The sequence below is a fragment of the Haliotis cracherodii genome, unplaced genomic scaffold (genome assembly GCF_022045235.1).
Source record: "Haliotis cracherodii isolate W230 unplaced genomic scaffold, xgHalCrac1.p SCAF_5, whole genome shotgun sequence".
In the NCBI taxonomy this organism is placed as follows: Eukaryota; Metazoa; Mollusca; class Gastropoda; order Lepetellida; family Haliotidae; genus Haliotis; species Haliotis cracherodii.
In genome coordinates, this window is record NW_027266308.1 from 42,382,621 (window position 1) to 42,405,547 (window position 22,927).

At 41.1% G+C, this 22,927-nt stretch overlaps 1 protein-coding gene across 1 annotated transcript; it reads right to left on the reverse strand.

The window, feature by feature from the left end:
* Positions 1 to 6,179: 6,179 nt before the first annotated feature.
* LOC139442688 (uncharacterized) lies at positions 6,180 to 21,140 on the reverse strand. The gene is made up of 13 exons (XM_071223563.1): positions 21,010 to 21,140; positions 20,110 to 20,335; positions 19,540 to 19,647; positions 18,301 to 18,402; positions 16,498 to 16,619; positions 14,347 to 14,479; positions 13,637 to 13,813; positions 12,579 to 12,775; positions 11,859 to 11,985; positions 10,882 to 11,178; positions 10,273 to 10,407; positions 9,154 to 9,311; positions 6,180 to 6,898 (listed from the first exon to the last, which is right to left on the reverse strand). The coding sequence occupies exons 1-13, from the start codon at positions 21,138 to 21,140 to the stop codon at positions 6,760 to 6,762; spliced, it is 2,052 nt and encodes a 683-aa protein (XP_071079664.1). The 3' UTR covers positions 6,180 to 6,759.
* Positions 21,141 to 22,927: the final 1,787 nt, after the last annotated feature.

The window sequence follows — 22,927 nt, forward strand, 5'->3', positions numbered from 1 at the left end:
AGATGATTGACATCAAATATTGTAAACCTTCCGGATTTACCTGCCCAATACGCTGCAGAGAGATGACGAATAACACAGCTTTGGGTGGGTGGTAGGCACATCGAAATAATATAGTGAATATCTCCACTATCTCATGAGAGATGGCTACTGTATTGGTTTTGTGGCGTGTGGTGAGTCGTCATCATCCATAATCATAGGATGTACAGTAGGACACGGATATATCGACTACGGATAGAGCGAACAAACGGATACATCGAATCCCCGATTTATCTCCTATATATTGTCATATAAAATTTACGTACATAACGAACTCTCTACAGCGAACTAACGGATATAGCGAACTGATATCTGGTCACCGACAAGGCCCATCTACCACTTATTAGTGACGTTTAAAGCGAACTGAGAAATCTCACTCAGTGTCAAGTGTCACTGACAACTGGCCGTACGCAATCAGCGGCGAATCAACACTATAACTGGTGACTATTCAACCTTGTTAAATTTGCATTTTGTTAATCTTACCTGCCCATGTAATTGGACCAATCTTGTCTGTAAAGCAAACATTGCTAATAAACATTGTAAAAATAAAATAATACGATATTGGAATATATTATTCTGATAAAATAATATAATTTCTTCCTACCATTGGATCAAAATGTTTTGAAGTTGTTTATCAAGATGTTCCTCAGTCGTGGCTGTTTGAGGCCTGCAGGATCATCCTCGAGACTCTCTTCTCCTATTGAATTCTGTTACACCCTCTAACAATGGCAAAAGAAGACACATCATCCCCTGAAGTTGACAGCATGTCAGCAAGGATGGCTGATTGAGTTTGCCCTTTCATTTGAGATGCTTGATGACAGCGCAGTGGCCAGTTTTGTCCTTGTTCATCAACATAGAATACCTCGTCACTTTGTTGCCTGCAATGGTCGGCTGGGAGGTTGGCTTTCCTTGTAACGTTCCTGATTACACTGTTTTGCCCGTGATGGCCGTGATTCTTGAGTAGGTAAAACTAGCTGGCTTCTAATTACTCGGCTGGCAGGTGATTAGCCGGGAGCTCCCTCGGAAGGCTGGTTAAGGCTTATCGTGAGTCTGCCTCAGAATGGTGATATCCTACTTGTCCGGCAGCCGGCAAACAGTTAATCCCCTAGCATAAATCTTGAGATGCCCCTCCTAATGTTTGACCAATTAGTACGCCGGGACGATTTTACTACTAAGACAAAAGGTGCCGCACGAGTAGGATGCAAACCCCTTAATGACATCACTTCCTGTCTAATGGCATCATATCTGGTTTTGGAAACACGTGCACGCTGCAGTGAAATTTAAAACTAGTAAGTCCGGTTCCATTCGCTACCTTCTAAAGAAAATCAAATCCACTTTCATTCAAATGACTTCCATTTGGGGTAAATCGTGTCACAGGCAGAATGTCCCTGGCTTCCAGTGTGCGAAGTCAGCACTGAATGGTAGCTCATGGAGTTGTGTCATTTCATTCTGGATGGTGAAAATACAATTTAGACAGCCTGATTGGCTGAAACGTCGCTCCTAATTGTAATAAAGAAGGTGTTCAACCATAAATCTTATCCTTACTTAGTACTCCAACTTCTAAATGCCTCTCAAAGAAACTATAATGTATAAACATTCCTCCCCATTCTCACATATAAAATGTTCACTTGAAAAATAAGACTGGTTTCTATAACAATAATATCGCTTGTGAAACTGGCTACTGAAATCTGAAATTATCTCCTACAACATAGGTTAGTCTGTTCAAAATTTATTTCACATACTGATTATGCCATGTAGACGACAGGGTCATGGTGACCAGTTTCATACCCCCATCACACCCAACTAGTTCTCAATACGTTCGTGGAAATGTTGTCGAACGGGACCCGGAACAGTGTATGAACGTAGTGGACGTAGTAGCAGCCATTGACAGTCTTTTTACGAACTTCATGGACGGCCTCGGACGGGGAGGGTGCTCCAGGACTTTGAGTCTGCTCAAAATTTTATCCCGTCCATCCAGTTCTGCAATAAGTCGGATTGACAAAGTACTTAAAACGAGAAAGGCGTATTACGAGCGGAATTGCCGTACTTCGAACCTACGAGGGACGTGTTACTACGTGCTGCAGTCCGACAGTATTTTGTTTAGAACGGGGTAGAACGGAATAGAACTACTTTGGTGTGATGGTAGTATTAAGCAGAGGTGAGGTGAAATGGGGGTTAATGTCAAAATGAAGGTTATTGTACTTGAAACGTTATGTGAGGTGCTGCCTACATGTATGTTAGTACTTGTACTAGTCCGGACTGATGCTGGTTTTATTGTAAGACCACTGAAATACCATGCCGCAGTGTAACATGGTTACCCCACCCAGACACAGTATACTAACTCCGAGCCCACAATCATAGGTTTCTGGCGTGCCCAAGGGACTCAACTCTGCACAGCGAATCGCGGCACCTTAGACGACTGGGTCATCCGTGCCCCCCTTTTGGTAAGACATGGGCAGGGGTCGAACCCCTGAACTTCCACTCTCTGGGCAGGTGCTCTATCCACTAGACCACAGAGGCGGTCATTTATAAGTAGAGTATAGGTAGAAGCACAATAACAGAACTGCAAGCTTTTTAGGAAACAGTTTTAATACAAAAGGTGTCAGATATTTCATCTTGTCGACAGGTAAACCACTGGGCTTGTTAAGTTCTTTTATGGCATAAAACCCTGAATGCACACATCTCACACCAGTCTTTAATAACGAGGAAGAGAAACCCCATGACAACAGGACAAGACTAACCTGTATGAAGTTCAGGTAATTCACTCAATTAAACACAGGACACATGACAGCAACTGACAATAAATTAGAAATCACTGATTCACCCTCACAATACAAGGTAACCATGGTAACATACCCGAGGTCACTTGTGACATTTCTTCGATCAATCACACATGCACACGCACACACACACGCGCGCACACATGCACTCACACACACATGCACACACACACACACACACACACACGTTATATAGGTGTTTTACATCTACTGAGACACTGAAAAAGCATATTCAAACTGGCCACAAAAATAAAATTAACTTGTTCTGGGTATTTAGGCATAAGATAATCAAACACAATGTCATCCTGTCACACATGATATCCCACTCCTTTTTGAAAACCAAATGTAGTATGATGTTGGCAGTAAAATTATAATTATCTGAGAGAGGATTTTGATATTATGGAACACTCCCTTTTAAAAATGCTGAATCCGCTCTCGACAACATCATCATCATTTCTCATGCAAGTAAATATTTACTGCTAAAATAGTTTCCTTTTCCTTCCAGTTAAAGTTGATCTTGCTTTTTCATTGTGTGTCAGTACATGCCTGTATCAAAAGCATTATGCAGGTTGGTTGGTTTGTTGTTTAACACTGCACTCAGCAATATTCCAGCTATATACCATGGTCTGTAAATGAATGACTCTGGACCAGACAATCCAGTGACTGACACCATGGGCATCGATCCATGCAATTGGGATCGATGACATGCATCTACCAACTCAGCAAGCCTGACCACCCGATCCCGTTAGTCGCCGTCTATGGGAAGCATGGGTTGCTGAAGACCTATTCTAACCCGGATCTTCACGGGCAGGGCAGCTTCAACACTTAACAATTTGCATAGACATGAAATGAAGAAAATAAGTGACAGTAATCATGTATTATATATGCAGCTATTCATTTACTCATTTATTAATTTACTATCAGCAAAGTACACCAATCATGAGCACACTGAATGTTGGGTTGGATACTCCCCAGGGAGTTGAGAATACAGTTGGAATGCAGACTGATCAGGTGGAAGGGGGAATAATGTAATGTGCTTTGAGCATGCCACTCCATGGCTATATCATGTTTATAAGTCATCTATTACAGTCTAACCCTGTTGTCTCGAATGAGTGGGTGCCAGAGACCCAGGCATGAGTGAGTGAGTATGGTTTTACGCCGCTTTTAGCATTTTTCCAGCAATACCACAGCGGGGTACACAAGAAATGGACTTCACACATTGTATCCATATTGGGAATCGAACCAGTCACACCCATCACAAACACATAAAAAGGCAAGTCAATTATTCACTTGAACAAGTCATAAAATGGTACAAATAAAAACATGCATCAGATATAATTTTGGTCACTGATGCATCAAATTTGGAAATGTCCTTCACATGTCTACCATAAAACTTTATATCCTGAGAACGCATTTCACCACATGGCAACACCTAGTCTGTCTCCCAGACCCAAGAGAATGAATTACAAGAGTCACCAGAATATGACAAATCCCCCCTGCCCCCACAAATTCGAAAGAACAAATCATCTGACTGTTACTTTAAGTCCAACTTGATGAGAGAATTTCATCTCTAATCTGTCTGTCCATACACAAGAATAGTTATTGAGCTATCAAAACAAAACCATGGAACTAGGATTCAGAGCTTTGTGTATTTCTATGTCAGATACACACCAGTACGAATGAACAGTCAAAATCAAACTTGTTGCCATTGAAATGGAAAAAATATAAATTCTAAAAATCTCTAAATATGAAAAGGTACCAGTTGACAACCTGGCCTGGTGCACAGTTTCAAGAAGGAGTACTTATTAGTTTAAGAGATATGATCTGGACAAACACACCACTATGAAACAGAGTCAAAGCCAAACTCGTTGCCATGGAAACAGGAAAAAGATAAATTTTTAAAAAATTATTAAGTATCAAAAGGCACCACCTCAGACCCTGATTAATACATGTACCAAGTTTGGATTAAAAATGTTTCCAGAGCAGAACTAAAAAGCTACTCAGTGACACCTTCCTCTGTTTCAGCTAAGTCCAACTTGTTTCCATGGAAACTGGAAAAAATGAATTTTGAAAAATTCCTGAATAGCAAAAGGCAACACTTCAGCCATTGGTTAATACATGTACCGGTACTAAGTTTCGAGGTGCTCCAGATACGAAATACAGACGGACCAGATGATGACTGTATCCCCCTTGATCTACAACAATCTGACAAGTCAAGATTGAATAAGCTCTTGGCTGAAATTAAGCATTGTTCTCGGCTCCATTGAGATTATATTTTGTGGAATTATCATGATGTATATTTTTTAAAAAGATCATTTTATTTCTGGGACTATAGGTAAATCCAGGTAAAACCTTGCACAATGTGGAACTCTGTACTATATCACATATTGAGTGAGTGAGTATGTCTCAACGCCAGGTTCAGCAATATTCCAGCAATATAATGGCAGAGAAACCAGAAATAGGCTTCACACATTGTACCCAGGTGGAGAATCGAACACGGGTCTTCGGTGTTACTCTAGGATGGTCCTACTCCTGGATCTGCCTCCACTGAGACAATGGAACTGGTTTGGGTGGTCGGTGAAATCCACCTGACACAGGTAATATTACCATAATCATGATAATACTGGTGATGGTATGATAGGATGGCTATTGATCATATATTTATTTATTTCTTCCTACATTCCACACTGCATTGTTTATTATTCAGTGGAAAACTGGAACTATATTTTCATAATCGTTGACTACTTTACAGCATGTGAACCAGTGAATATTTGTACCATGCATTTTCTTAAATGAAAATTTGGTCCTTGTGCAATAAACCAAGAAGATTCAATCACAAGTTCATGCTGCAACTCTTGCAGTGCTTTATGTGCACCAGACTGGTCCCTACTGGTTTCAACTGGTCTATACTAGACTCTACTGGTACATACAGGTTTCAGCTGGTCCGTACTGGTCCCTGCAGGGACATGTTTACTAGTTAGGAGTTTGTCTACCATAATTATGTTCATATACATTATGACAAATAAAGGACATTGGCATAGCAAACAAACACCTACACAGCACAATAACAACATGCCAACAAGTCCTTGAGCACACTTTCTGCACATATTATTCCACAGGGATCTTGTTCAGTCTGTTCATTCAACATGGTGGCCATGTACAAGAAACCACCAAAAGTGTTTCTTAAAGCTTAAACATCTCCATGTGTCTCCATTCTACAGAGGGTAGTATGGAAGACATATTGATATAGTTGACAGATCTCCAAAATCTAGGGTAACATGCTTGGCAGTGTTCACAAACATTTTAGTTTTTGACCCTCGTGCCTCGCCTAAACTAGGTGGATGAGGTGAAAGACCTTGTGTTCCAGATTATTGCACTTATATGATCAGTGGCTTCTTGTTTGTTTAACTCTGTACTCAGCAATATTCCAGCTAGATTTCAGCCTGTAAATAATCAAGTCTGGGCCAGACAAGCCAGTTATTATCTTATGAACACCAGCCTCTACCATCAGGGTATAAGGACCTGACCCACAAAGTTGCACCGTATGACATATGTTGCAAGAACTACTTCCAACCCGGAATCTCTGTGCGTACAGGAGCTTACTACCTCCTGACAACTTTGTTAGTCTTATTCCACACAGAGAAAGACACTTCTCATGTGAATGGCAGGATTTCATGTAGTCACCAGATCCAAAGGTAAATAAACTTGCTGCAGCACTCATAGATATTTTAGATATGTTTATCCGAGCCATCCAAGCTGTCTCATCAGTCTTATACCGTCTTTTTTGTATCTCTTGGTGCTGACCACTATCATTGACTATGTAGACAAAATCAGGAGAATCAACGTGCCTTGTTATACCATCCACATCCATCCTGCAAGTTCTTGATATGTTGTTTTAGGCAGTTTCTGACTGGGTTTGGCATTCATACACTGTTGTACGATTTCACTTTGCCTTTGCTGGAAATGTCATTGGCAACAAATCTTTGGCAGGAAATCCATGATTTACTAATAATATTGTTGCCATAGCAACAAAAGGAGCCAAAACCAACCACTGTAGATCTTGAAGAATCAGTTGATTAAATCTGAAATATAATGCAATGGCAGTATTTTAGCAGATAGTGAAAATAATGTACAATTTTACTCTGTAGAAAAAAGAAGTTGCACAAAATAACATGTACAAAGCAAAGTTGTCTACATACCAAACAAAAAGTATAGAACATGTGAACTTAACAGCTTGGTATATGGACAGGCTAGCCTTTAGCAACATTGTTCAAATCTCTAATCTTGTTCAGTGGATAGTTTGGTTTTCTTGTTTTCTTGTGCATGTTGCAGTCATCATTATTCCAACTGTGTCATGGTGTCATTGTTAAACTTTTGTAGCAATCAAATATTGCAACACAGGGCAATCAAATATTGCAACACTGGACAATCAAATAATGCTACACGGGGCAATCAAATATTGCAACACTGGACAATCAGATATTGCTACACAGGGCAATCAAATATTGCAACACTGGACAATCAGATATTCATACACAGGGCAATCAGATGTTGCTACACAGGGCAATCAGATGTTGCAACACTTGGCAATCAGATATTGCTACACGGGGCAACCAGATATTGCTACACAGGGCAATCAGATGTTGCTACACGGGGCAATCAGATATTGCTACATAGGACAATCAGATGTTGCTACACGGGGCAATCAGATGTTGCAACACTGGGCAATCAGATATTGCTACACGGGGCAATCAGATGTTGCAACACTGGGCAATCAGATATTGCTACACGGGGCAATCAAATATTGCAGCACTGGACAATCAGATATTCATACACAGGGCAATCAGATGTTGCTACACAGGGCAATCAGATGTTGCAACACTTGGCAATCAGATATTGCTACACGGGGCAACCAGATATTGCTACACTTGGCAATCAGATGTTGCTACACGGGGCAATCAGATATTGCTACACAGGACAATCAGATGTTGCTACACGGGGCAATCAGATGTTGCAACACTGGGCAATCAGATGTTGCAACACTGGGCAATCAGATGTTGCAACACTGGGCAATCAGATATTGCTACACGGGGCAATCAGATGTTGCTACACTGGGCAATCAGATATTGCTACACAGGGCAATCAGATATTGCAACACAGGGCAATTAGATGTTGCTACACTGGACAATCAGATGTTGCTACGCGCGGCAATCAGATATTGCTACACGGGGCAATCAGATGTTGCAACACTGGGCAATCAGATGTTGCTACACAGGGCAATCAGATGTTGCTACACAGGGCAATCAGATATTGCAACACAGGGCAATCAGATATTGCTACACGCGGCAATCAGATATTGCAACACAGGGCAATCAGATGTTGCAACACAGGGCAATCAGATGTTGCTACACAGGGCAATCATATGTTGCTACACAGGGCATTCAGATATTGCAACACAAGCCAATCAGATGTTGCTACACAGGGCAATCAGATATTGCAACACAGGGCAATCAGATGTTGCTACACAGGGCAATCAGATGTTGCTACACAGGGCAATCAGATGTTGCTACACAGGGCATTCAGATATTGCAACACAGGGCAATCTGATGTTGCTACACAGGGCAATCAGATGTTGCTACACAGGGCATTCAGATATTGCAACACAGGGCAATCAGATGTTGCTACACAGGGCAATCAGATGTTGCTACACAGGGCAATCAGATATTGCAACACAGGGCAATCAGATGTTGCTACACAGGGCAATCAGATGTTGCTACACAGGGCATTCAGATATTGCAACACAGGGCAATCAGATGTTGCAACACAGGGCAATCAGATGTTGCTACACAGGGCAATCAGATGTTGCTACACAGGGCAATCAGATATTGCTACACTGGACAATCAGATGTTGCTACACAGGGCAATCAGATATTGCTACACTGGACAATCAGATATTGCTACACAGGGCAATCAGATGTTGCTACACAGGGCAATCAGATATTGCTACACTGGACAATCAGATGTTGCTACACAGGGCAATCAGATATTGCTACACTGGACAATCAGATGTTGCTACACTGGACAATCAGATATTGCTACACTGGACAATCAGATGCTGCTACACAGGGCAATCAGGTGTTGCTACACAGGGCAATCAGATATTGCAACACTGGACAATCAGATATTGCAACACTGGACAATCAGATGCTGCTACACAGGGCAATCAAATATTGCAACACTGGACAATCAGATATTGCTACACAGGGCAATCAGATATTGATACACAGGGAAATCCAACATCCTTCTGTCAAACAGGTCAGACATATCAATTACTTACTTAAGTGGAAATGTGTCCTTAAATATCTGGCCATGCTGATTGGTCAAGATAACTGTGACATGACCTCGACCTGGAACTGGCCACACAGGAACTTTGAGGGAATACATCCCTGGCTCGGACTGCTGTTCCTCTGCCAGTAGGTGCCTGCCATAATACACCTGAAAATGTACAGAGGGAAGAGAAAAACTATCACATCAATGTAACAGTCATGAATTAACATTCTTAAACATTCATATCAGATACATTACAGAGCTACAAATCGAGGAACTTTTAGACACAATCAATTGTTTCTGTCACTGTTACAACATGTTCAAGTCATACATTTCATAAAATATTCTAAAACGAGCCAACAAATTTGGGGGGACACATCATATATTTTTTCAGGACCAATCTCAATAAAATGAAATCTATTACTTCAATCGATACCTCCCTGCATGGAAGTTGTATCAGGTGAACTTTCTAATCAACACCGAGACTCCTAACTTCTCGGTAAGAGTGAGTGAAGCATTCAGACAAGCATCCCTGACTTTTTTTTCTAAAAACAAATATAACAGATGAAATCCACATTAAAAACAAACCCCTGCTATTATATTTTTGTGGATATTCTATACATCCTGCTGCTTGTGAGCACCATGATGGCATCTACATCCAAAAGGGTTACTATGGGGGTATATATGTGTTCTGTTTCGGTTTTCTTTGACAGCGATCTAAATAGCCAAATCGGGGCAGGAAAGAAATTGAAGTCAAACTGTTTCAGAAAGCTGACATCTGACTGACTCAAGAAATGAGACCTTCAATTTTATTGGGCAGTAAAAGATCGTTTAGGGTTTACATGAGGTGTTCTCAGATCTGGACGCAGGGAGGTAACATATGGAAGTAAAAGATTTTAATGAGTTTGTGTCATGACATCCAGTGAAAAATTAATTTTGGGCAGCATTTACCAGAAACAAATGTTTTGGTTTTCAAAAACATACCCATGCTAGCAGTTTCATAACAGAATTTGCAAGCCATAAAAAAGCCTGAATGCATAAACAGAAGTTATTACAATATCCTCTTTCACCATAATCTGGTTTATGACCCTTGTATCAACCTGCACATCCAAACAAGTATGAAACCTACTTGAATAGTGTAAGGAGACTGCTTAGGAAAGGGTGATGTGGGTCCAGTGGAATCCATCACTTGGTACTGCAACCAGAAGGACCCGCCTGTCACCTCCATCAGCTCCCTCGTGCTGCTCACCACATACACGCCAGTCTGCAACACAGACAACTGTCTACAACACAGACAACAGTCTACAACACAGACAACAGTCTTATTACATTATTACACTATTATTTCCACTTGGTGGAAAAAAACTCATTTCAACTGTTTCATTACAGCTAAGATAACTTTGTGGAATGCGGCTCTGATTCCAGAACTATAAACATGATAAAGCCAGGAGATACTTTTGTGCATGTGGCTTTTTTCAAAGGCCCCATGGCAATCTGAAGAACAGTCACACTTCTATTCAACACTAGAAGCTAACTCTTTTAGTCCACTAGTCCTTATAATAACACTCGGTCTTTTCAACTGCCCTCCTTCGTCGGGCAGTTAATGGAAGACCTCAGGCTTCTGCAAACGATAATGCCCTGAAAAATAATATTACCCTTATAATAAACAGTGTCTTGAGCGTAAATAGTACAGTGATATCTCCTGTGGAAGCCGGTTTTGGGTGGTAAAGTCTTGTACCTTCTGGTCATGGACAGTGAAGTCATTGGCTGTTTTCGTGACAGCAGGCCAGGCCAGCAGCTGAATCCCTCGATCCCACGTCTCCCCGATCCATTCACCGGGATGTGGCTCCACCCCTGTCCCCAGGCAGAACAGAGTCCCGTCATTGGTGGAGACCAGGAGCTCCAGGCCCCGGGACATGAGAATGAGCTCATGGCTGACGATCTCCACCAGCGACATCTCCCCAATAGGCAGGTGGGCCTGACACACCTGATCCCCCGACACAAGGTACAAGAAGCTGTCGTCTGCCACAAACACCTGGAGGTCAAACATACAAGTGATTCAATGTCTTTAATGTGTTGCATCAGAAATATTACCCCATATCCTGGCTGCCTGTAAACAGTTGAGTCTCGACCAGGCCAATCAGTGGTAGACAGTATGAGCTATATAATCCTGCCATCTTGGCCAAAGAAACACCTTCACAACTTGATTTAACAGATCAGGGCTGGACACTCTCAAAACAACTTCCTAAATAATTAAATGTCTTTACTTTGCGTTTCCTTCATTAAATTTCAAAATTTATTTTACAAACAGATAATATGAACAATAAGATATTAATGTTTCAATATTTTGATAATCCTTGTGATTAGTAGGATTTCGCCACTTTAAGCAGTATTGACATAATGTAATGACAGAGGAGTCAAACTAGGGTTCGCAAATTCAGTCTACATTGGATCTGAACCTGGGCTGTAGAGCCTTCAGGCTACCTCACCTCCAGCCAACAGACTAAAGTGAGAGAGCGAGTATGGTTTTACGCTGCATTTAGCAATACTGACACAACATCACAGCCGGGTACAGAAAAGAGGTTCACGAATTGTACCCCTGTGGGGAATCTAACCCAGGCCGTTGTTATGACAACAGACTTAAACCTAGCATCCTAGGAGGAGAATTACAAAGCACATGCACTCTCAGTGCTGTCAGTATCCATGACTACATACCAGGTCTACAGCGCCATCTGTGGAACCAATCTTTGTCAGGAGAATGTTTCCCGCTATCCTTGTGCCAAACTTCATCGGCCATTTAGGGAGGGGCTTACCGTTGGTACCATTCAGTGCAAAGACATTACTGGAACCAGAAATCATAGTGATTAAATACGCCAAATGCAAAATAGTTACAATTTACTGCCAATAAGCACATTCCTTTCTTTTCTTTTTCCATGATCAGTTCTATGTGATCTAAGCTCCTGTACGTCTATAGGCTACAGCAAAAACAACAGTTGGTTCACCAGGCCCCCATGTTTCACGGGAAAAGACTTTTGAAGAAGTTTATTTTAGCATGTTGAGAGTACAACAGTGTACAAATTTCCTTCATTTTCTGCATGGTCTAAATGCAAGCATAAAGTCAACCATTAAGATAAAAGGTTCAAAATGACAAAGTCACCAGGCAACCTACCAAGAAATAACTTACCAAAAAAGAATAACAGTGTGTTTAACATGTTGAAAATGAGTGACAATAAGAAATATTTAGACAACTTTTCATAGCCTGAACTATTAAGTTAAAAATGTCTAACCTATACTTGCAAACTGTCAGTTATTTAGTGTTAGTGTCACAGAGAGTACACATTTACTGCGGCCTCATGTAGTGTGCGGTACAATCATGATGACAGCAATGTCTATGATGAGTACATGAACAACGGCTAACCTCCAGTAAACACATACCCATCACTCGTTGCTATGACAACATCAAGTATCCCATCCTGATTAATATCCGTGATCCGACTACCAGGTGATGATGATCCAGTTACCTCCCCTTCCCACAAGGTGACGCCATCTCTGTCTACACATGCAACATTACCACTTGTGTCTATGGCAATGATCTCAAGCTTGCCGTCTCTGTTTATGTCTTCTACTGTTACCTGAAGGAGAAAAGGGATGGAGCAGGTAACAGGTTGTCAAATTGACAAGGAGTGATTCAAAATTGTGTGTAAAGTGTTCATACTTACCTGTGAATGAATTATCTCCCCTTGTTCCATTCTACAAGTTGTTTTATCTAGGTTCCCAAAGTGTCGTGTCCTGATGTTTGAGGGTCATTTAGACATGTTAGAAATTTGAGTGAGTGAGTTGGGTTTAACTCCAAAAAAAAAAATGATAAAAATATCATAGCGTGTCAGCTTAATGTGGGAAGAAAGCCCAAAGTGATGCAGGTCTTAGACATTAACCACTTTGGTTAAACCCTTGAGCATGAATATGGTGATGACAAACCTAGAAACATAATCGGGGCGAACCGGGATCCGAACCTACAACCATAGGTTTCTGGCGTGCCCAAGGGACACAACTCTGCACAGCAGATTGTGGTGCCTTAGAAGACTGGGCCCCAATTAGAAGTTGACTATATGACGGATGATGAGAGACTATGGATGATCATTTATATTCCAATAGTAGCCACATTTGGGTGAGATTCTAACACCAAACAAGTGATGGCTTGATTGATAGTGATGTCAAAATTGAAGTAATGTTGTCACCAGTAACAAAGAAGCTGATCATTTGTACTATCTTGTCATAAGGGTGGTTACCTGACATTTTATTCTATTCATATATATGTTCTATTGTAAAATCTGATTTTGGAGTACGGAAGAAAGTAAGTTTTGGGAAAGTGATCTGGGTGGACTGTATGCAAGCATAGCCTTTATTCTGAAGTCACTTCTTATACAGACTGTGTTCCTTGATAAATACCAAAGCCCCTCCCCCAATGGCTACAAGTGTTCAGGTAACCTCACCTGACCATGTAAACTGTTCATATTTTTAGGGAATCCTCTCCGTTGGTGACCAAACTTGTCCAGGACATGGAGATTGCCTGCTGAGGTGGCCAGTAGAACCTCCAGGTCACTGCCGTTGCTGTCCAGGTCTATGACAGTCGGGGAGAACAGAGTGAAGGCAGGAAACTGGGCGTGTACCTGCCAGACAAAGGATTTGTGACTTTTTCAGTCTCTCCATACAACAAGTAAAATTCCAACACAGCCTAGGTCTCATGTACCTGGTAGCAAGTGCACTATCACTAAAATCAGATCTTTTACTGCGATACTAAAATGTTATAGAAGGCAGACATCTGAATGGCTCAAGAACCTGTGCATCCTTCATTTTGATATGGTGGTCAAAGTTCACTCAGGCTTCACATGATGCAACTTTTAAAGGAAAATTTTTAGATCTGCATGTAAACAGGTATTGTACCAGAGTAAATATCTTTAATGAGTTTGCACCAGGCTTAATCATGTTAATTACAAGTATCTAATTGATTCACAAACCTACATACCCATTGAAGATTAAATCAAACCAATCTACCCATGCTACATCAAGGATTGATTGAGAAACCTACACAACTGTACTAAATGAAGGATTAAGAAACCTACGTACCCATGTTAGTTCAAGGATTGGTGAAGAAACCTACGTACCCATGTCAGGTCAAAAACTGATAAAGAAAGCGACGTACCTGTGTTAGATCCAGGTAGACGTGCCTGATTGGTTCGAGGCTGGTGAGGTTGAGAACTGTCACACCATCCACCAAATACCGACTAAAGAGGGGACTCTTTAGGTCTTTCAGATGTTGCTGCTTTTCAGGAGTTCTGAAATATGTTTGAACAGCACTGCAAGTTACCATGGCTACATTATAACATACAGCATATGCCTCAATTGTTTTTGAAGAGTAGATCATAAATATAAAATATTGTAAATTTTGCAATAAATTGTATATTAATAATTCTTATCCTCTCTCACACTATACATTTCTTCGTTTAATTCTATGTTGAAACGTGCTTGAAGAAAGTTTCCAGCTTCTATAAAACAATTCACACGAACACATCCCAGTATCACCATGGACACCACCAGTTGAATAGTTAGGATCCTATGGAGTAGGAAGCAGCTGTGTTACAGGTGGATCCGGTACAGACAAAGTGGTAGGGGCCAGAACTAGAAGCGGAGACGGAGATCCGGGGCGACACGCAGAACTGTTATTCCCAGGTGTGGCTACTGGCCACGGACATCTACAGGAAGTAGAAGAACGGTGAGGATCATCTCGGCGACAATGGCCAGAAGATGGATCCCTGCAAGGAGAATGATGGTATCCAGCACAGGATTGGTAATCTGGATAAGGTGAATCATAGGAGTACCGGTACCAACGCCAAGGGGGAAGCGTTGACATTCACATGGGAGGTTCACCGTAAGGAGAATTCCAAGGAAAAAACTGTTGTGGGTGATGGTAATTATCAGAGCAAGTCCGATCCCACTGGTGATCCAGATAACTGGAGGATGAGGAGCTGCCCAAGGTTGACGAACGTGCCAACAAAGTGGCATAAAATAATATTCATCTTCCGAAGCATTAGGCAATGAATAGGAAGCATCCCTGCATGAAACAAAAAGTGTAAATGACTGATCATTCCGTGGCAGAGCTCCGATCAATAGTGGAGCGTCAATCCTTAGATGCGCTTTGATCCTGAGATCACTGATTTCCTTAGGACAGATCCTTGGAAGAATGATTCTGAGAACGTGAATCCCGTGATCGCTGACCCTAAGAACATCCGCATGGGTTCAAGCATCGATCCTGCAAAAGGCAATCTCCATCGCCACGATCCTCGGAGCAGCGAACTGGTGATCGAGAATGACAATCAGCAGGAGCAAAGTTCACTGCTTTGAACTGGGGGATCAGACGAAATCCAATGAACAGCACCTGAAGATGGTGATCGTCACTGCAGATGGAGGGATGCAATTGGAAGAGTATCAGCAGTATTGGCAATAGTACATGTGGGAGAAGAAGACAACAAACACCTAATCGCAGATTCCCTGGCAGCAGGAGAGAACATGACCGACTGTGAAGGGAGGGTGGTAGCGGACAATCCCAGAACAACTGAGATTTCTGTTGCTTGAACCTGGCGCACGTCTGTAACAGCTAGCGGACTGCTTGTCAAGGGTGACACACAAGCATGTCACCACTGTGGTGATTTGGCTTGGGTTTCACTGGATTTCAGTGCAGGGCCCTATTGTTTGGGTGGTGACCATGGTGACACTATGATGTGTTCGGCTCAATTGTTTTTGTAGAAGCTGGAAACTTTGTTCAAGCACATTTCAATGTAGGATCAAAAGAAGAAGAAATGCATAGTGTGAGATAGGGTAGGCTTAAAAATTTAGAAAATCACTTCAAACACCTTAGGCTGCATAAAAAGTTTCTGGAGGAGAGTGAGGAAGGACGGGTTTTTTTTAATGAAACAAAGGTGATGGTCGAGAGAGGATTGAGTTTTATTCTTTCCCCAACAAACACAGCTGGGCACACACACATGAAACTCAGTCAGTTGTCAAGCATGCATTACAGAATCTGCAGGAAATTTAAAAAAATATATTATTTATTTGCAATAAAAATGACTGATGCGCTGATTGCCAAGAAGCAATTAATATTATTTAGCCACAAGATTTTGGCATATTTGGGGGGAAATCAGTAAATAAATGTTATGATCAGTTGATGACACAGTTTGTTCTTAATATCAAAAATTACAGCAACATTAAAAGTGAGTGGCATACTAACCCAATAATGACCAAAGGTAGTGCTTTTTTTTCTGCTTTTTTTTCTATTTTCTTCCAACCAACCCCTTACCTGTAATCCTCTTCATCAAAGAAGTAGGTGACAGGTAGAACCAGTTCCTCCAGCCTGCCGTCTCGGTTGAGGTCAGCAAGTGCAGGCGTGGCATACACGTGGGGGTCCACAGGGAGGTAGGCCTATGCACAGAGCCACACTCAGTTGAACTGACAGTATGTCTACAATATCATCAGCTGATATCTCATCATGAACAGCTGTAATAGTAACACTCTTAACTGTACCCTCCACAACAACCCTCCCAATATTTCCAAATGTCATTAAAATAAAATCAGATCTCTTACTCCAATGCAATGCCTATCTGTATGAAGATCTGATGACACCTCCATATATATATATTCTAAATCTTGACCTACTCATTCTCATTATAAAATCTTGACCTACTCATTCTCATTATAATCAGAGAATGAGTAGGTCAAGATTTTATAATGAGAATGAGTAGGTCAAGATTTAAAATATATATGTGGCATTATTGAGTAAATGATCTGATTATAATGAGAATGAGTAGGTCAAGATTTAATATGGTACTTACATGTATGTCTGCCAAACTAAGATACTTTGTCTGTGCTATTAGGGTAATTGTTAACTAGATTAATACACATCATAAATTGGAGTTTATAAATGTACTAATTAGGTTGTGAATGACTTATTTGTTTTAAATAATATTAGGACTACCACATGGTTCAAGTGAAGGTCACCCTAAGGCCTTGCAGACATTATCACCAAGCGTTGTCGTACAAGCATTTCACAACACCCTCTACTGTGCTCAAAGCTGAGGTAAACTTTAGTAGAGGCCTGAGGTGAAGGTAACGAGACCTTTAGCATACAACAGTGTTCCCCTTTACCAGTAATTACCAGTTATGTACCGGTCTAATTAGGATTGCACCAGTAATTCATGTGAGAGCCAGTCCCCGTGGACCTCCAAATTAAGTACTCTATAAATCTCTGTTGTTGAACACAACACTGGCAATATTCAAATAAGTTTTCGAACAAAGTCAGCTTGTCTGTTACCATCAGGGTTTCCCCTTGTCTATTTTTAGTGCAATGAAACAACATTTCGCTTTTCTTTGAGGTTCAAAATATATTTGTAGTGTCTTCGTCTCTAAATATTAAAAAAAAAAAAAGAGAAAATTGTGACTGAACTTTGTGTGAATGACATGTAGATCTAACTAAGTCACTTCAGAGATGAGGTTATTACATTGAACATGATCTTGAAAGAATTATAACCAGGGAATTTTCATACATTTGTTGAAGTTGGTGACTGACAAAAATTAGGGGGGATAGGTAATTTTTAAAGTTGCCAGTCCACGAGGACTGGCATCTCAAAAGCCAGCTGGAACACTGTACAAGATGACAAAGGGCTCTCAATGACCACGATGAGGAAGCAAGTGGCTATTACAAATGATTATTCTCGTTGTGGACTGAGTTGCTATTTGCAGTGGTATCAATAACTATTTATCAAATTAATCTATACATCCTAATTAAGGGAATGAGTAAGAGAAATATTGACTTCTGATTAGCATGATGAGGTGGTGAATAGTTTTGCCTTTATGATTGTGTCAAAACATTCCCCAACAATATTGATTGTAGCAGTTTTCATGTACAGTAACAAACTGCGGGTTTTTTTACTCTAGGACTCTAGGATTTGACTGCAGGGAAATTTCTGGAGTGCTATTTAAGTGGTGTAAAACAACAATCTGAATCTGATCTCATCTCACCAATAACACTACAGTGTTGCATACTCAGCTCCATAAACTTGATAAATGAAACAGTTCTGCTCTATAACGATTCAACGAAACTCACATTTGTTTTTGTGACATCATCAGCAACATACTGGTGGATATCATCATACCCAGCGTACAGAACCTTCTCATGCCAGTCTTTAAGAACATACACAGGAGGCAGCTGAAACACACAAGCAATAGGCACACACCTGTCATCATGGTCATATAGATCAAATATTGAAAATTCATAACAATAGGAATAAAGTATCAGTTTTTTCCTGATTTTATCAATCCAACTACAACACTGAAAGGGTATGTCAACTTTAAATAGAGTAGACACCATTTGTGTTCATTGTGATTGAATTTGACTTAATATTGCTTTGAAAAATATTCTGATTGTTTTCTTGGGTTGGGAGGAGGAGCCTAAGAACTTATGAGTGAGTGAGTATGGTTTTAGCAATGTTCGAGCAATATCATGAAGGGAGAAACTAGAAATGGGCTTCACACGTCACCCATATGGGGAAATCAACCGCAAGTCTTCGGCATGACATGCTAACACTTTAACCACAAGGCTACTCCACTGCCCCCTTAAGAAATATAGGTCACAGACATTAAAACTGTGGAAAAATGTGTAAGAATATGTATGCTGACACACCCAGGATCATAATCAGGGCTGATCTGGCATCCGAATCCCACAACAGGTCGATCAAGGCACAAGCAAGGGACATAACTCTACACAGAAACTGAAGCACCTAAGACCTACAGCATAGGTAGTATATGGTCCAGTGTCTGTTTTCAGTGGTTAGTCTACTCTATTTATCTTATATGATTTACAGATGTTAGCTTTCCAACTACCATGATTAGTTAGGGTAGAACGAACAGAGAAATGAAAATAAATTTGCGTAGCGCAAACAATTGTCTGTTTGTAGGTGAGCAAATAAAATGATAATGTTGTGCAATGTCCAGTATGTTTAATAATTTGACTGTAATATGCATATATATACATTCATGAGGTGGCTTTGTTTTCTTAATACAAGTATACAAGAGGTTTGCAGTGGCCAGAGAATACATAACTTCATTTGATCAATTGTTATTCACAAAGTTAATGGCTTCCTTAATATTGCATGTTCTTAGAAGTTGTATATTTTTATAAAGTCTCAAAGATGAAGCAGTCAGCACAATCTAAATTTTCATATCACTTTTCTTTCACTTGTGGAGTTTGCATCCAGACGGTCAAATCTATAGACCAAACAATATAAAAGTGGTATTTACCAGCTTGGTGAACACTGCCGAGAATCAGGATAACAAGCGCAGTTACCTGATACGTGTACTGGGGCAAGTAAGTTCCATCATACTTGAAAAACTTCAGTTCCCCAGATGACATGACAAACAGAACATCCAGCATCCCATCTCCGTCCACATCGTACTGGGGCACAACAAGACAACATGAGCATAAACCATGATAAACATGGAAACTATTGTCGTTGTTTGGACCAACTATTCTTGGTTGGTTCCATCTAAACTTTAAATCTAGAGGTACCAAGCTCTACCCAGAAAATGCAGTATATTTCTATCCAAATCATTACCTGAACATTTCTGAACACAAAGTCTGATTTTTGCAATCAAGATGTGATCAGAAAAGTTGAGTTTGACAGTAAAGAGTTATCAACATGCTTAAAGTTTGAGAGTACATGTAGTGGACTTGAATATATAGAGTTATCAAAGTTTAACATTTCCAGCAGTGTTTGTTTGTTTATTTGTTGTTTAACGCCGCACTCAGCAATATTCCAGCTATATGATGGCCTTTCTAGCAGTGAACTTAAGTATATAAAGAGCAGGAATTTGAGTATATCATGGTATATATAGAGTTCTCAAAGTTTGACAGTACCTGCAGTGGACTTGAATGTATAGAATTCTCCAAGTTTTGAGATGGCCAACGAGAGTCTTCCAGTGTTTTACCATTCTCCCCATCCAACACTGTCAGCGCCTCACTGAACGGTGCAGCAATGACATCAATCACTCCATCCCCATCCACATCAGCAAGTAGCGGAGATGCAGCAAATGGCGAAAGACCCACCTCGGCCTGCCACAGGACCTTCAGGTTATAGCCACATCTGGGAAAACAACGAAAGTCAATGACAGTCATGATAAATACACCACAGTGTTTATTCTAGTTACCAAAAAGATAGGTCCATTCAGATCCACTAGTGACAAAAAGACCCGAGAAGATCCGGGTTAGAATAGGTCTTCAGCAACCAATGCTTGTCGTAAGAGGCAACTAATGGGATCGGGTGGTCAGGCGCTAACCCTTAGGATCGTGGAATTTGATTGGCAAGGGATGCCAAATCCGAATGATCGCAAAGGGCGGTTCAATCCTCAAGTGGATCCACGTGTTTAGGATCCATTTGGGGGTAATCTACCCTAACCCTAATACAACTGCCCTAAAGATCGCGAGGTCACAGTAATGGAGCCAATAGGCGCTACAAGCTACAGTCTTGACAATGTAAACATGGTTGAAGGGGGTCGAGTCATCCCACAGATCGACATCCTTACCTTGTCAACCTTTCTTTGGGTTAACTACATAGCCAAGTGGACAAGGCGTCCGATGTCGGATCAGAAAGTCCGTAGCTCGAATCCCATCATGGGACTCGGACATGTCATGGCCGCTACACCTATATGGTTGATATCGTTGTATGCCTAGCACAGTGCTGACAGTAGCAGCTCGCGCCCGTCACTATCACTATTTTCCTGCAGTACTAACATGTTTTTCAAGTTGAAATCGTGTTACCTTTTTAGTTCTGTCTTTTCAGATTTCACTTTCGATGCGATATGATGTTCATCTCCACTACAGGGTTGAAATGACGTTAACAAAACAACGGATAGCCAAATAACGCAATCTGAGCCCATGGGCGCAGACATCTTGAAATGCGGTGGAAGGGAGATAACTTCAGTTGACTGAAACATTCGCCACCACTCGCATTTTTCTGTATCCCGCCATTCGGCTTGTCACGGAATGACACGAGTTCGTCACGAACGAATGGAATGTTAATTTCACCTGACGGCTCTGGGAGCAATATGTAACTTTCATCAACCTGTGGCACCGTTTCGCCCTAACTATGTATTATAACTTCCATCGATCAATATTTATGGATACAAAATGTGAATCTTGAAAAGTACAGCGACTAAGACTAAAGATTTTTTGCAGATTCGTCATGTTAACAATGCAACCAGTTTTCTTCTGGTTGACAAGGATGGTTTAACAGCATCACGTACAGTTTGTTTTGTTTGTCGTTTTACGCCGCACTCAGTAATATTCCAGCTATTAAACGGCGGCCTGTGAATAGTCCAGTCTGGACCAGACAATGCAGTGATCGATATTGTTGAACGATCAACGCCGTCGGGGTAAGAGGACACGCAATCAAACAATTTTAAGTCACCGAGCTTGACCACTCGATTCATTTGTTCGCCTCTTTCGACCTGCATGGATTGCAGGAGACCACTTCAAACCACACGTACGGTACATAAAGGTGTTGTTTATTAGTTAGTTTAACGCCGAACTTATCAATATTACATCTATTTGCACTGGCGGAGGTTGGGCTGCAGGGATTGCGCATTCACTTGAGAAATACGTTGAACCAGATAATTATCGTCTGCTCATAGCTTTTCGGACATCATACGTTTTTGAACGGCCATGGGCGGATACAGAGAGGGGGGGGGGGGGGGGGAGATCTTTATTTCTGTATAAATTACCACCATAGACAATAAATAGATCTTAGTTGTGCACACACACCCTTTTCAAAAAAGCTGTATCCGCCTCTGACGGCCATGCTTATCCCGGTTAATCGCGCTTTAACAAGGGGTGTGGCGTCACACAGACTATGTAAATACCCAGATGATGGCTTGGTTTTGAGATAAGGTTGTCTTTTAAAAGTGAGTGAGATGTTTTACGGTTGTTCTTGTGATTAGCGAGAAAACTACGAAAGTTCCTTAAGCGTTCGAAAACCCATAACACGAGGATATAAGAAATAAAGTTAAATTTAATTTAATAAAGAATTTGTATAGCGCATATTCTAATTAACAACAATGCCCTAAGACCCAGATTGATCTAGTCAAAGGCTCCCTTGAAGTCACGGGTCTTTAGTGCCCTTTTAATGTTTCTCAGATTTTCAGATTCTTGTGGCAGATTGTACCGTAGCAATGGATCAGCATGTTGAAATGACCCATCGCCATGTTTTGGTACGTGATTTTGGCACCACTAGCAGATGTTGATCAGAGTGAACGTGCAGGCTTGTATGGTGATATCAGTTCCTGTATGTATCAGGAGCCAAACTATTCATTGTCAGAGTGAGTAGTTTAGATAGCGACATGGCCGTGGTTATGGATCCCAGATTCGCTTTGATTATGACCGCCGCTCAATCGGCGCTACCCTGTCTGTGCTCGGGTGTTTCACCAAGTGCATGGTACACGTGTACCGAGTTGCTTGCTCGGGGTTTGCCTACCATATGTTTGACATGAAAGGCATACTGTCAAAAGCTGGGTTTTCTTCACACCCAATACAGTTTGCTGAAGATCTGATCATTTACAATGCAGCACGGGGTGCATTTGATGTAGACAAATGCAAGTAGTTAGCGAGAACCATGTTTTATTTTATGTGTTGTAATTTACGTATCACTTAGTCTACCATATGTGTTACTGTTGGTGTTTCC

Coding starts and splice junctions, on each gene's coding strand:
- LOC139442688 (XM_071223563.1), bottom strand. CDS start 21,140: ATGTCTGCGCCCATGGGCTCAGATTGCGTTATTTGGCTATCCGTTGTT. Junction 18,403..19,539: donor TGCCCCAGTACACGTATCAG/GTAACTGCGCTT, acceptor TGTGTGTTTCAG/CTGCCTCCTGTGTATGTTCT. Junction 16,620..18,300: donor ATGATGTCACAAAAACAAAT/GTGAGTTTCGTT, acceptor CTCTGTGCATAG/GCCTACCTCCCTGTGGACCC.